Source organism: Megalops cyprinoides, chromosome 3, assembly GCF_013368585.1.
Source record: "Megalops cyprinoides isolate fMegCyp1 chromosome 3, fMegCyp1.pri, whole genome shotgun sequence".
NCBI lineage: Eukaryota > Metazoa > Chordata > Actinopteri > Elopiformes > Megalopidae > Megalops > Megalops cyprinoides.
The window spans coordinates 12,492,858-12,508,495 of record NC_050585.1 but is presented as its reverse complement, the minus strand read 5'-3'; the positions used below and the strand labels follow the sequence as shown (position 1 = coordinate 12,508,495).

At 41.3% G+C, this 15,638-nt stretch overlaps 1 protein-coding gene across 4 annotated transcripts; it reads left to right on the top strand.

Annotated features, from left to right (window-relative positions):
• The first annotated feature begins 2,090 nt into the window (after nucleotides 1-2,090).
• On the top strand, nucleotides 2,091-15,329 carry trpv1 (transient receptor potential cation channel, subfamily V, member 1). Of its 4 annotated transcripts, XM_036524131.1 has the most exons (18): nucleotides 2,091-2,200; nucleotides 2,537-2,658; nucleotides 3,159-3,267; nucleotides 5,097-5,338; nucleotides 6,203-6,360; nucleotides 6,633-6,785; nucleotides 6,948-7,085; nucleotides 7,906-8,204; nucleotides 8,712-8,888; nucleotides 9,107-9,262; nucleotides 9,383-9,478; nucleotides 9,805-9,875; nucleotides 10,638-10,803; nucleotides 11,138-11,204; nucleotides 11,790-12,139; nucleotides 13,313-13,434; nucleotides 14,176-14,276; nucleotides 14,848-15,329. In XM_036524131.1, the coding sequence occupies exons 4-18, from the start codon at nucleotides 5,124-5,126 to the stop codon at nucleotides 14,934-14,936; spliced, it is 2,358 nt and encodes a 785-aa protein (XP_036380024.1). In that variant the 5' UTR covers nucleotides 2,091-2,200; nucleotides 2,537-2,658; nucleotides 3,159-3,267; nucleotides 5,097-5,123; the 3' UTR covers nucleotides 14,937-15,329. The 4 variants fall into 4 exon arrangements, with proteins under 4 accessions (XP_036380024.1, XP_036380023.1, XP_036380026.1 ...); XM_036524130.1 differs by lacking the exon at nucleotides 3,159-3,267; XM_036524133.1 differs by lacking the exons at nucleotides 2,091-2,200; nucleotides 3,159-3,267 and adding an exon at nucleotides 2,212-2,293.
• Nucleotides 15,330-15,638: the final 309 nt, after the last annotated feature.

The following is a 15,638-nucleotide window of genomic DNA, read 5'->3' as shown; positions in this document are numbered from 1 at the left end:
TGGAACTGCCAGTTGTAAGTTAGGCTTGTCTTACTGCAGCAACCACTGCAGTCATGCAAGAGGACTGAAGCAAGATGAATCCTCTGATATACAGCTAATTCCTAATTTTCACATTGCAAGTCCCATGGTGTGACACAGTGAAGTGGGCGGCAGTTGGAGGATAGACACTGGAGAGCAGTGAGATGAGATGAGGAAACCCTGGTGACCCCCCCGACCTTATCCTCGGCAGAATGAAGCCAGTTTGCTCTGCTGCTGTGGGCCCCCTGTCACTGTCAGCCAATGACACGGCTGGAATCGAACCTGGGTTGTGAGGCTGAGCCTGCACTCGAAATGGGTGCCTTGCCAGCCCAGCCAAACAGAAGCCCCTGTATACAAGATTGATAGAAATTTGTAGCTACTTACACATTTCAAGTTCTCAGTGATGTATTATGTTGTAATACTTTTAATTGTTACTCTTAATTATTAATTACTATTGTTTCTCAGGTAAAGCTTCCATGAAATCTTTTCCAATGGTAAATAATAGTTCCATAATAATAATTGTTAATAATTCTGTCATCCTGAATGATCCTGATGCACTCAGGTGGTTGCTGCACCTTGGGAATGGTTGAGGTGAGTAACTCCCCCTTCCCTCTTTCACTGTAAAGCACGTTTAGAAAGGTCCTATATCAGTGCAACTCACCATGTAAGTGCAACTCATAAAAGAGAAAGAAAACAAACACCATGAAAGCGCCACCTGTTTCTCATGTTCATTCTATGAATATTTCTACTGCTGAGAAAGGTACGGTTGCCAACGTTCCGTTTGTCTGCATTCTGTTAAATTATTAAAATGTTTACAAATGGTGTCATTTTAAAGTTTATTTGAAATAAAACCTGAAACTGAACAGACTTTGTTTGATGGATACTTATAAAAAATGATCCCAGTTAGCTGAGATTGAACATTACATTATAATTACTGCTGTGTCTAGGGCATGATGCATGTAGTCTGTGTCATGAGCTGTTTTCTCATAGACAGTAATGAGGACAACATTGTGCTGCCTTTGCACGGTCGCTGTTCAAAAGCTGTTCAATATTTTTAGCAGCTAAAGGCACTTGACACATTAGAAAGAAGCATGTGATTTAACACATTAATTGTAATCAAATTTTAAATGTAGCCAAGAGTGTTGTTCTGGTGCACCCTCAGCTCCTTCATCCTCAGTCAGATTTCACAAAGCAGAACTATTATTGTTCAAAGCACCATTTACTCATATCTGAACCTCATACAAAACCACTTGCTCTGTCTCTCTGGTTATTTATAAAATGGCAGTTTGAATGCTTCCTCATGTGGTGGAATGATCTGACACAGGAAACAATTTAGAATAACCCACACAACTAAGACAATACGTCATGGCTGAGACATGATTTGAAAAAGTGTTAACAAAAAAAAAAAACAAAAGCAAAATAAACCCTATACAGCTGTAATGTTATCACAGGTCCTCTATAATGTATAGTGGTTATTTTGTTTTTGTTTACAAAAATGGGACATTAATTCTCACTGCTGTGGTACTTTGTCCCTAAATTCATTAAATGTGCATGTGTTTCTCCATTGTAGTTTTTACTTGCTACCTTTAAAAAATGATGAAGTTGATACATTTCTTTTGTTATTTCTAACTGTAACCCTGACCAGTTATTTGGGTTACCAGGACAATGTTCTCAGTAATTCCTTTTAATGATAACCATTCTTGGTAACATATGGTAAACGGTTACATTACAAAATTTGAACGGGATGCATAAGTTTGAAAAGAAAGGTATTGAGATGTTGGACCTATCAATTATGACATTACTATCAATTTCATGATGAGGGTGAAACATGGAGTAACAGACACTGTTTCACAGTTAAAGATGTTTTTACATGTATCAATATCTTGTATTGATACATTTGGAAAAGAGGCCAGTGAAGATTTTCATTACAATAGCCACATTATCATTCTCTTTCAAAATACCATTGTTCACAAGAACCTCCTCCTACCAGCTCATAGACCACAGATGAACACTGTTGCGTCTTTAAAGCTGGTCACATGAACAGAACATTGCTTCTGCAGACCTCAGATGACTGTAGCTTTGCAGAAGTGTCTGCAGGAACCTCGGGAATGGGGTTGTGGTTGAGAAATGAAGCGGGGTCAAAAACAGCAGATACAGGCTACTGAGGAAAAGCCAAACTAAGGTAAGCGAAGAAACTGCACTCATGCTGCAGGACAACTGACACAAAAAAACCTTTTCCTGGAATGGTCAGTAAAAGGCTTCTACAGCGTATGAGGTATGAAGTAATATTTTTACTGAATGAATCAGTTACAGCTGGTCTCCAGCATTTGAAAGCTTCTGCTGGAGCAACAAACTTGTACATGTGCAAGGCAGTCTCTGAAGCTGTAAATAACAATGAGGTTTTGGGTATCCGATTTGAACCAAAGCGGTTTTCTGCAGCACGTTGGCATATTTCCTCAGACAGGATGTAGCATCTCTGATGTACGACTTGACTCAAACAGGTGCGTACTTGTTTTAGACTGTGTTTTGGACAAACCAAGACAAAGACAGTGAGAAGAAGAGGGAAGTTGTGAGGATAATCCTAGGACGAGAGAGGAATTCCCCTAAGCATACAGAGACGACACTGCTTAGGAGCTCAGGGTAAGTCAATATTGTGCATCATTAAACGTGTGTTGTGAATTTGCTATGATGACATGGAAGACATATCTGAAGCACTCATGACAACAGAAAAATTATTTCACTGAGGCTGCAAAACACCACCAATTCCTCACAATATGTGGTTTTTTTTCTGCTAATGTCTGCAGTCTGGCAGAAGAGAGGAACAAGCATGTGTGAAACTGCTGGAATCAATATCTAATGAGGGCTAATGTTGAAACATTAGCAGTTAGCAGTGCAGTAATGCCCTCTCAGACTCTCCATGGAGACCTGAATGCCTCCTCCTATCCTCTCTCCCTCCCTTTTCTCTCACGCTACTCCACTCTACGCCCATCCACTGCATCCTGACCCACAGCTCATTACAGCATCATGCCCTGGTCTTCATCATAACATTGACCCGCCCATGGATGCTGGATCTGAACTACATTCGACTGGTAGAAATGCATAGTTATTTGTTTTAATATACCTTGACTTTGCATTTTTAGGCGCATTTTTTAACTAAATAAGGGATGAAACAAAAAACTTTAAAAGGATGAATAATGCAGTAGCGTGGAGCAGTTCGGAATGAAAGGCATGAAATGAGCACACTTTGATGTAAGTACCGCTGATCTGTGATCTGCATGTCGAATGTAACTGCACCTCTGTTGAGTCTGTTCCTTTGGCAGCCCTTGTGCTTTTGATTAAAACTGCTGGACCTTGGCTTGCTAGTAATGAGAAGTAGAGTGGCAGTGAAGGTTCTGACAAATTCTTTTCAGTGTCTTGATGAAGGTCACACTCGGAAGTCTAAGTAGCAAATCTTTTCACATACCAAAGTCTTTACACATGCTTTTCCAATTTTTCATGTATTAACAGGATAATTTTTAAAAGACCCGTTCTCTGCATTTTTAGACATATGCAGACATCATTTTTCTCACATCAAGAAATGAAAAAAAATCTAACACACCAGAGTGATGTCCATTATCCTTAACAGACACCAGAGGACATTGCATAATCAAATCAGTTCTGTATTCTTATCTTAGTAGAAAAACCAGAAGTGGTTGTAATCAGGTTATAATGTCTTTCAGTCAGGTACACTTTCCAGACAGTGGATAGTGTGATAATCATCCATTACAAGAGCTGCAAGGTCATGAATTTTGAAAGCATGGGCCAAAAAAACACCATTCAGAAAAATAATTTTAATTTATTAATTGAGATTAGAGTACATAGTAATTAATTAAAAACAATGTTGATCTTTTCAGATGCATTTTTTTGTTTCCTTTTTCAACAAAAGATCCAAAATAGTACATAGGAATGAAATGGAATTTTCAGAGCCAGAAACCTCAGCACATGAGAATAATGAAAATCCATAAGTGAGATCTGGTTACAGCGAAATGGATACATTAATAATTCAGGTCTCACTGATGGAAACCACCAGCAGCAATAACATGTACATTGCCACTCCTCCTTGTCCAATAGCTAAAAATGTGTTGTGGGGTCAAGCATGGTAACTTATGTTTACAGTTTATGTTGAAACTGATTTTATTGGATCTATGTTTTGTTAAAATATCACCCGAGCATTCATTTTATTATAACATGGCAAGTTGCGTGTTGCTACTGTAACCACAACTATCAAATTTAGAATGATAGTTCTATTAATCACATGTGTGATTTTGGGGAATCACATGAGTGGGCACTGTTTTGTTGCTATGGCAATTGCATGTGTTGGAAATTTAAATGAGAGCACTAGTATGACTTCTGCTTCTTGCTCTTCTTCTGATCTGGGTGCCAGTCTCACTTCCTGTTTACTTGAGTCTTTCTTTGTAGATCTTGTGTTATCATTGTAACGGTATGATCCGCTTTGCATGAAGAAAATTTTTTAAACTACAGGTTTGCCTTGGACAGCAAGAATCATTTGGTGCAATAGCTATTTATTTGAGACTTGTGTGTCAAACACAAATTTAAATTTCAAACAGGAGGATAAAAGCAATAATTCAGGCAAATGGAAAAATAGTCCCATTTTGTCCAATTGTGGCTGTCCATGGAATTCTTGTTTTGGGTCTTAAAAAAATTTGGTTTGGTTTCAAGACTCTAAAAAAACACTGCAGAATGTGACACTGTTGTCATGGGAGGCAACAAGTAAAAAGCATCCTTGTTGTGCAGTTCCAGTATCACATCACAAGACTGCGCACATGTGTATTCATGGGTCAAGAAGCTCTCAGTGTGCCAGAGGGTATGGCTGGAAGTGATATATCACAACCACAGCAAATCCCTGCCACAGTCAATGTTACAATGTGTGGTTTCACTCTTTTCACTCTTTCTTCACACATTCTCACTTTTCAGGTGTGACAATATGCAGCACATATGTCCACAAACAGCACCGCAAGTCTAGTTGCAGTGTTACTGTGGTTCAGATCTTCGGTTGTTAAGACGTTTCCTCTTCTCAGACTCCCAGGCCGCTGTGAGAGGGAGATATGAGCAAGTCTGAAGTCACAGAGACAACGCCCTTCACCCTGGAGACGGATGACAGGAGCGATGAGGAGAGGTCCGAGGGCAAAAGTGTTAAAAAGGACCGGGTGGCGATGGCCCTGGGGGGCTCTGACAAGGGCCCAGCCCCCATGGACTCTGACTACCAGGAGGAGCTGGGAGAAGCCAAGCCAAAAATCAAATTCAATTTGAACTTTGACAAGTAAGCTGTCCCGTTCCCCAGCATTGAAAGGAACAAAGAAGGAACAAAACCAATTTTCAACCAGTTTTGAAACGATAAGATCCATTAGTAGTGTATTCTACAAACATATTCTCCCTTTGTTTGATAACAATCTCTCAGAGAATCTGGTGTGAAATCTAAATGTGATGGTACTACCATTTTGAAGAGAGGATCTTTCTTTATGACTGGTTTCTGGCTTTCCTACTCAGGCAGCCTAAGAGATTAATAAAATAAAAGTCCTGAGTCTCCATCAACCCAGTGACATACGGAACACGTCACAGTGTTATCCATATGTTGTCAGGAGGTATATGCTAACTACTGTAACTAGTTCGTGGAAAAGCCCTGTGCAATTCGTTTTAATGAACTATTTATGCACAGCATTATAGTTTGGATGCTTTTGAATGCTAGACAATGATCAGTGGGTAATCAAGCAACTGTCGTCTACTTACCTAAACTAGCAATGACAACATGAATAGTTAGTCTACCAAGTTAAGTGGATTTTTACCCACATTTATGAAAGCAGATATGTTTCTTTGATCAATTACTTATCAAAACATCAGAGACAACAGCAGAGACAACTAGTGAGAATAGTCTATTCAGCACTTTAAGACACATATCACAAGGCAGGAAATTTTCATTCACCTCAATTTAATGTCATTCAATTCAATGGCTTGGAAATGTGTTTTGTTCTCTTTTAATGAGTCTTCTCTTCTCTGTTGATATTGTAGGGGAAGAAAATCTGTGGTAGTGGAGTGTAAGAGATTAGCAAGAGATTACACTTTGGCTTCATTATGATGTTTTTTTCATTAATTTGATTGGCCACAACAATTTGGTTTCCCACAACAGGAAACTACGAGGTGCTGAGGGGAGCGAGGATCAGAATGAAACCAGGAAATTTGATGTTAAGAAGCTGTTTGATGCGGTGTCAAGCAGGGACGTGGCCCAGCTTCAGGGACTGCACCACTACCTGCACCGGACCATGAAGCACCTCACCAATTCAGAATGTATGGGACTGTTTTCATTATCATTAAATTGTAATCTTAACCTGTTTTGCAACAAGACCAATATTATGGACAACATAACTCACAGGAGGCAAGACACACACTCATTCATCACATATGCATATACATGCCTACATATACTCAGGCAATTATCCATCCATCTCAGTACGTATATATATACAGACATACACAAACACTAAATATTCTCTTCACATCTTGATATTCTCTTTCTCTTCACTTCCTGATATTCCCTTTTCTTAAAAAAAATCCCTTAGATCAACCCAATGGTAAAAATGCACTCCTGAAAGCTCTCCTCAACCTAAGAGATGGTAGGAATGATACCATAGAATTTCTTCTTGACATTGCGGAGAAAATGGGAGATTTACAGAAGTTTGTGAATGCATCCTATACAGACAGTTATTATAAAGGTGAGCAACAAGTCACCCTTGGTTTTTTGTTTTTAGCATATTCTTTTGCATATTGTTTTTATCATATTTTAGAATATTCTTTTCTCTATACGAATAGGCTAACGCTGTACATTCCGTACTGTATTCACTGGGTTGCTGTGTGTGTGTCTATGGATGATACAGGACAGACAGCCCTCCATGTTGCGATTGAAAGGCGGAGCTCATACTACGTGCAGCTGCTGGTCAAAAAAGGAGCTGATGTCCATGCCAAAGCCTGTGGAAAATTCTTCCAGATTCATAATGGAACATACTTTTATTTTGGTGAGTATAACACTCTAACAGGAGGTCGCAACAGAAGTGAGCCACAGGCGTTCCGTTTATTATGACCAGGTGATTGGTTCCTGCATTCGTTCTGTCCCCTGTCTCGGAGTGTTCCGGATGGCAGCTGTAGCATTCCTGTTGTAGCCACGCATCTTCTGCCTTAGATATCGCTCCTCCAAGAACGTTCAGATTAGAGCAGCAAATCAGAGCACTTACAGCTTCAGCAAAGGCAGTGACATTACACACAGAGGTGAACATGATAAATAGATGGTCATAAATGGAACATGTGGTAACAGCCATCTATTTCCTGTAGCTCAACCACAAATGTAAAGTGCAATCCTCTTAGAAAAAAAAATCCTGATTGCCCTAAATACAGCATATATGCCATTGTATGTAATATTGTGTATGAATATTGAATAAGTGAATTTAATAAATAATATTGACTTACTTTCATATATTCCAGGTTTCCTGTATTAAAAAATATGAATTTGTTCCATTGTATGTGTAATTTTATACATTTATTGCACAATGAATATGAATGCATAAGTATACATGAAATGAAAGTGGCAAGATTATATTTATTCTAGAATACACAGTACAAAATACAGACATATGATATATTAACCATGTAAAATTATGTCTTAGACTTTATGTTCTATAATTTAACATCACTTTTTTGGAGAGGGCAGCTCTCATTGGTGTGATTTATAAAGAAATAATGCCTCTGAATATTGTAAGGGCTAGTGTTTGTGCTGGAGACAAGTGCAGACTCTGGATTGGTGAGTCCCCACCCATGTCTGTGAGATCGCCTCATTCACAGGCGAGCTGCCGCTGTCATTGGCGGCCTGCACCAATCAGCTGGACATCGTGGAGTTCCTCATGAACAACCCCTATCAGAGCGTGCGCATCACTGAGACGGACTCCCAGGGCAACATGGTGCTGCACGCGCTGGTCATGGTCGCTGACAACACCCCTGAGAACACTGACTTCGTCACCAAGATGTACGACGAGATCCTCACCAGGTCGGCCAGGCTCCACCCCAAGACTAAGCTGGAGTACATTGAGAACAAAGAGGGTCTGACCCCCATAAAGCTGGCGGCCAAGACCGGCAAAATCGGGGTAAGTCCTCACTTGAGCCACCTCATTCACGGTACCCTCACATTCTCTCTCTATGAAAAATGCCTCTTCTCTAGGCCTCAATCTGTATTTAATCACATATGATTAGACCTAGATTATCAATGTATATTCCGCCTTTACCCTGACGCTCATTGTGCCGTTTGAAGTTGTTGAAGTTTGCCGTTCGAAAGTATATCGTACTAGTTGCCCTTTAGGCTGTAATTGTAAAAATCTGATAGTACTGCGTCCTCAAACAGACCTTGCTCTCAGCTGAGAACTGTCTCATTGTGGAACTGTACACATCCTGTCCCCGTACTGTCGCTGTACCTACTGTATGCACTTTTGTAAGTCGCTTTGGATAAAAGCGTCTGCTAAATAAATAAATGTAAATAAATGTAAAATATTCTACTATGAGATATTCTCCAAAGATCACATGGATTTTGGTATAAAGGTCAAAGCTGGTTCTGTCTGTGAGTGTCACTGCCTCAATTCTACTGCCCTCTTCTCCAGCTGTTTAAACACATGATGCAGAGAGAGTTCAAGGATAAAGACATCAAACACCTGTCCCGCAAATTCACCGAGTGGGTCTATGGGCCTGTGCACTGCTCCCTGTATGACCTGGCCTCACTCGACTCCTATGAGACAAACTCAGTGCTGGAGATCATCATCTATGGCAGCGAAATTCCAGTAAGGCAAAGGGTGGACATTTTGAATTTCATTTAACGTCATTCACGTCCAACATGCACTTATGCTGTAACCGAGCAGGTCTTGTCATTTGTAACACCTGGGCGGGGTGAATCATTTCATGTCATGGAAGTCATTGTTGATACACTCTCAAGCAGTAGTGACTTTGGCAGAGGTATTCTTGTGTGTTTTAGAGATTTAAGATATGTATCATGTTTCAGAATCGTCATGAGATGCTCCAGACGGAGCCTCTCAACAGACTGCTAGAGGATAAGTGGCAAAGGTTTGCCAGGTGGATATTCTTCTTCAATTTCATCATTTATGTCATGTACGTGACTGTCTTCACCTTTACCGCTTACTACAGGAAGGAGGGAAAGGTAAGTCCTGGTGGGTCATATGGTTCGTACATGTTTGTTGGCTCAGTACTTGTCAAAAAGGAGGCAGAAAAGAGGACAAAATGTTTGAGAAGCTGACTGAGACAGTGCTTTGAATTGCAGCCACCATTTCCTATTGAGCATTCCACAGAGGGCTACCTGCGGCTCTCGGGCCAGCTAACCTGTGTGTTGGCATCGATCTATTTCTTCTGCAAAGCGGTATGTGTGCCACACTTCTTACCTGTGCGTCTTATTCACCATTAGACGATATCAAACACAGCCTTTGAGAATATAATATGATACATATTATATTCTCAAATATTATATTCTATATCATATATTCTATATGATGTCAATGTGGTGGTAACAAGAAAATGAATGAGCTATGAAAGTTCTCCAAAGGCTACTCTCAGCTGTATCTTCAACTGCAACCTTCATCATCACACCACACTGGATTACCCTATCTAAGTGTGCAGATACAACGCTTCTTTTGGTGTTGCATCTGTGGCTGACAAAAACCTTTTTTCTGAAACTGCTATTTTAAGATACTGGACTTCAAGAGGAAGCCTCCGAAACTGCAGACGTTGCTGATAGATGGCTACTGTGAAATTCTCTTGTAAGTTCTTACTTCTCAATTTTTTGTTTCAAAACTTGCACACAGATCACCCAGATGACTACCAATTGTATATTAATCTACTGCCCTGATCTTAACAGTTCTAAACAGAACATATTTCTTCCTTACCTGATTCATATTGCAAAGTGATTGATTATGTAATTTACACAGGTTAGCACAGAACAATAGGGGGCTCCCAAGTAGTTAAGTGGTTAAGGTGTTCACCTTGAATGTAAGCTGCACACTATGGCCCAGGTTTGATCTCAGCTATGTCATTTGGTGATGGCAAGGACCCCACAATGTCATAACAAACTGGCTTTGCTCTACTGGGAACAGGAGTAAGTTGGTAAGAGTTTCCTTGTCTTGCTGCCCTCAGACACTCAGTTTGCAGTTTGTCAGGTGCCTGTGAGTTCCTCAGATGATGCCAGCAAAGAAGCATCTATCTTCCAATGAGCACCCGCTCTGCTGTGGTGTGCTGTGTGACTTACAGAGTCAAAAATAGCCACTGGCCGTGTGAATGTGTCAGAGGACCGCATTTGTCAAACCTCAGTTGTCTCAAACCAAATGCAATGTTCACTGCTGTGAGACAAGCCTAATATACAATTGGTGATTGCAAAATAGGGCAGCATAAAGGGGAAATAGTAAAAAAACAACAGCATTCCTGCTTTCAGTTTTCACAAGCAACTGTATATGTACTACACACACACACACACACGAGCAGTGTTTTGTGTGTGGTATCTAAGTGTTTGTGCCTTCTTTTCCCAGCTTCCTGCAGGCAGTGTTCTACATCTTTTCCTCGATATTGTACACCTTTGGTAAAGAGGAGTACGTGGGCTTGCTGGTTCTTTGTCTTGCCCTCAGCTGGATAAACATCCTCTACTTCTCTAGAGGGTCCAGACTGATGGGAATCTACAGTGTGATGATACAGAAGGTATCTATCAAAGCGGCCAGAGGGCCAATTCAATAAACCTGCACTAAAGTTGGGAGGGGCCAAACACGAGTCACACTGATCCACATTCATTACTTTGCATTACAATTGCCAAACATTGACACTCAACATAGCAACACCCTCATACACAGCAATGTACGTAGCTTACATAACATTGATCTATACAGTTGGATATTTTACTAAAGCAATTCACACTTTCCTCAAGGGTACAACAGCAGTACCCCCAGCTAAGATTTATTTTTTACAAGACCAGCTCCTTACTACTGCAACACACTGCTCCTCACGTTTGTCCTCTTCCTCTCTTTGTCCTGGTTAGATGCTCCTCAGCGACATCGTACGGTTTCTTTTCGTCTACATTGTCTTCCTCTTTGGATTTTCTGCAGGTACCCATTCCCCTTCCTCTTCACCTTTTCATGTCATGGTGTGGCTGGCAATTGGCTCTGAGAAAAACTGTGTTGCCGGATATAACCCTTTATATGAAAAATCTCATTGCTGTTTATTGTGTGTTTGACAGCAGAGCCGGAATTTCAAAATCCAGTGTAATATGCTGCTCATTCAAGACATTCTCTTAAATTTGCATGAATATTTTTCAAGTACAGTCAGTTGGTTAAAACCATTATGTCTTCCAAGACCAGACAGAGAGAAACAGATCCATAATAAGATCGTTTTAATGCTCACAAAAGTCTTTTTTTCTAAAGAAGTATATGTACTAATTTCATTTAACATGTCTTTCTAACTGTTGTTTGGAAGTATTTGGATATTACCTAGTGAAAGTTATTAAGTATTTGAAAATGAACTGCAGGGATAGTAACTGACAACCAAACACCAAGTCAGCAGTCTTGAAAGTATAAACAATGCAGATTTGAATGCTTGGGTGCACAAGCAAACGCTTTCCGTGTGTTTTATTGACCAATAGAATATCTCGAGGGAAGATAACGCAAGAAAGCTGACTTTGCCTGTATTCACAGCTGTGGTGACACTGATACAGGAGAAGACTAATGCGACCAATGTCAAACCGGTCCAAAAACCAAATAATCCAACGAGTAGGGCCCTGTTTGCGCCCGTGGATGACTCTGAGGGGTGCAAGAAGCCCACCTACAACAACTTCTCATACACCACGCTGGAGCTCTTCAAGTTCACCATCGGGATGGGTGACCTGGAGTTCACCGAGGACTACCAGTTCAAGGGGGTCTTCTACGTGCTGCTCATCACCTACATCGTGCTCACCTACATCCTCCTGCTGAACATGCTCATTGCACTCATGAGCAAGACGGTGGAGAAGATCTCCCGGGAGAGCAAGAACATCTGGAAGCTGCAGGTACGCTGGCGCAAACAGCCGCTCTGGTGTGTGTCACGTTGAGAGTGAATGGCACAGCCAGGGAAAGCAGACGCAGTTATGTTCCTAACAGCCTAAAACTCTGAGCAGGGACACTCAACCGTTCCTTCTGTTCCAGACATCTACTAATGTTCCTAACTGGTTAAAACGAAATAAAATTAATAGGAGCGTACTTTTTTTTACAGACATGGCCATTTTCTTGAGTACAAGTACAATAGGAGTAATTAGGTCAAATATCCGGTCAAGGAAAGAAATCATAAGAAAGAAAGAAGTCATAAGATCAGAAAATCCTACCAGCTGTGTGGGTGTTCTTCAATAACTGTGAGCAGCAATAGGACAGAGATACTGTCAGCCAAGCAGAGAGTACATACATTCCTATCAATTATATTTAGGAATTCAATCAATAAAGGATGTACAGTATACAGTTACCTTGCAGTGCAGTTACATCATGTGAGGACTGAATTAATGCGAACATATTTATACGTGCCAGTGAATGGGAATTTCTTTTTTCAATTTACCCGGAAATGTTGGAAATTTTGTTACTGTTTTTTGCATCGATTCCTTAGAAAAAAATGTGTGCCTCTGTTCCATGGCAACAGCTGGCAGTCACCATCCTCCATTACAGAGCAAACTGTAACAGGGGCACTGGGGCTGTTTTGCCACAGGAATGTCTCATCAGTGTGTGGTAGTCAGTGCAACACCCTTGGCTTCCTGCTGTGGGGGATGTGGGGATTGCAGCCTCTCCACATTGAGGGCAATAACGGGCATGAGGCCATACTGATGGTGAATACCAATGTCATCCACCTTTTCGTAACCTACAGCAGTCCAATCCTCCCTGCTCCCATTCATAGTCCAAATGTGAAAGCAAGAGTTGCACTTCCCAGGGTGATAAACTGTATCGATGTGGTCTAGCGCCAGGCCCCCTCCCCAGGCAGAGGGGAGAGCAAATCTGTCTCACACAGAGAAAGGTGTGATCACGTGTCCCTAATAATAACTCGCACCCATTTGTCGATCAATCCATTCTGTCTGGAATCCACCCCCCCCAATCCGTTTGTGAAAGTGACAAGAAAAGTACTGCAGTGGAGGGTCTGAACCTGCTCGTCTGAGGTGGGTTGCTGATGAGTGATGGGAGGGGGGGTGTGCCTGCATCCACAGAAAGCCATTACCATCCTGGACCTGGAGAAGAGCCTGCCGAACTGTCTGAGGGAGAGGCTACGCTCAGGAGTCCAGAAGGACCTGAGCAAAACGGCCGGAGAGGACCGGCGCTGGTGCTTCAGGTGAGGCCTTGCCCTCTCTGCCATGCATCGCCCACCCCAGCGGAAGCACACCGGCCAGACGTTTTAGCCATCAGAGTGAAGCTGCAAAGCATGTGCCCCCCCCCCCCCCCCCCCGTGCAGTGCAGCACTGAAAGCAATAATGGCCCATGGCTAATCGTTCTATGCAGCTGAGTGATGTATGCAGCCCCTTTGGTTTTTCATGTGCTGAAGGTGCAGAACGTGTGCATGAAGCATGGTTATTCTCTTGTGTGTCTGGCATATTGAAATTAGGCCCCTTTGTTGAGCTGGAACCACACCAACTTGTTTTGCTCAGGTTCTGGATGGTTTTCCATTATTTTATATATTGTGCTGACCTGTGTCTATTCCTAGTGCCAACTGGCTTGCATTAAGCATAGGATGGTGCATCACTGGTAACAGCAAACAACCAGAGGCAGAAAAATGTTGAGAGGTCTAATAATTTGGGGCCTAGTTTTCTGGGTAAACACAGTTTCCTTAATCTGGGAAGATGCCAGCATTCAGCAGGCTACAGCTGTAGTTCCAGGTAATGTAATGGAAAAACGGTCGTGCTTTAAGTAAATGGGCCAGCAAGCTGTTGTACCAGCTTGTGCTGGCCTCACTCCAGTTCCACTGTCCAGGAGGGGTATTAGACAGCTCTGCACTTAACGCATGACGTGCACCATGGATCTGTATGAAGGGGATGTGTACTGCCATAAATGGAGTGTGTACCTGTTGCCATTTTAGGGTGGAGGAGGTCAACTGGAACAAATGGAACACTGACCTGGGCATCATCAACGAGGACCCTGGGAACTGTGATGGCACCAGAACACCTGGTCCAATGAGAGGTACACTCCAGAATCTCCAGACTGTAGGCCCTTAACACACAATCATGCCATATGAAAGGGAATCCACGGTTAATCTGTGTTTACAGAATACTTTGAAAGCAACTACTTAAAGGTTACCCCACATATCAAACAAGGCAACAAACCTGCACCAAAACCTGTATCTGGCTTTAAACAGTACTACCAATAATTCAAAAAACAAGCTAAAAAAGTGGAGGGAGTAAGGGAAAGCTAACAAATAGAAGGTACTGTATTTAATAAAACAATAAAACCCATTGTACAGTCCCTTCTCCAAATAATGAGTAATAATCCACATACTGTCTTGGTGACGTTCATCTTGCATAGCTGTGGTCATATTGCATATGTAGGGCAGCAGTGTGGCGCAGAGATCACAACATTGGAACTGAAGCTTGAAGGATGCAGGTTTGATCCTAACATGAGCTTTATTACTGTCCTCTCAAACAAGATGCTTAATCTGAGATGCTGCAGTATCCAGCTGTATAAATAGACAGTATTTAACACTGTGAACTTTTGCAAGTCACCTTGGGTGGTAAATGATGTCATGTGCTTCAAGGTCCAAGCTGGCGTCAGACTCTGAGAGCCTTCAGCAGGAGGCAGCCACGTCGACAAGTGGCCCACGAGATGGACCCGTTTCCTCTTTAACATGGCACTGCCTCACAACACAGGTACCTCTGAGGCACCCACAACCTTATTTCATTTCCCAAAAATCACTGTCTCTGAAAACACCTTATTGTGGCACGTGCATTACAGAACCACTGAGTACTTTGATCCAAGTCTGCAAGAACTTTTTACACTGGCTGGACCAGATAACGACTGCCTGAAAAATAATTTCTGCCATCTTTGTATATAAATATGTGTTGCTTACTCTGTGTGCATGCCATTCAATCAACAAATGTAGTGAGTCTGTTTGTTTGTATGAAATTGTATGGTTAAAATGTTATGGTTAAATGATGCCAAAAAATGCCGAATGAACCCCTCTCTTAGATGTGAGTTATATTTATGAAATTGTGATGTGTGACATATTACGCGATTAAGAACCACTTTGTGTTGAAAGATGACATACTGTTGTACTGTTAGGTTTAAATGAGATAGCAGTATCTTTCTTCCCTTTATTCACAGAAATAAAGATAAGTATAGTACAGTATATATTTATGTACAGTCATTGATATTAGAGAAATGATGAAAAATAAATAGTGTGTATGGTGACAAAATTATGTGTTTTTATTATTGAAACTAAACTCTAAAGATTAATATGGAAACCATAAAACACAATGTGGGAGAAACAGTCAGCTCATACAATGAGAATCTTTGAGACATTCTCACAGCTTATCTTTATTTCATTGT

What these genes read in the sequence shown, in the direction of transcription:
- trpv1 (XM_036524130.1), top strand. Translation starts at nt 5,124, where the DNA reads ATGAGCAAGTCTGAAGTCACAGAGACAACGCCCTTCACCCTGGAGACG. An exon ending in TACAGACAGTTATTATAAAG is followed by an intron (nt 6,786 to 6,947) that starts GTGAGCAACAAG and finishes TGGATGATACAG; the next exon opens with GACAGACAGCCCTCCATGTT. An exon ending in GGCTACTGTGAAATTCTCTT is followed by an intron (nt 9,876 to 10,637) that starts GTAAGTTCTTAC and finishes TTCTTTTCCCAG; the next exon opens with CTTCCTGCAGGCAGTGTTCT.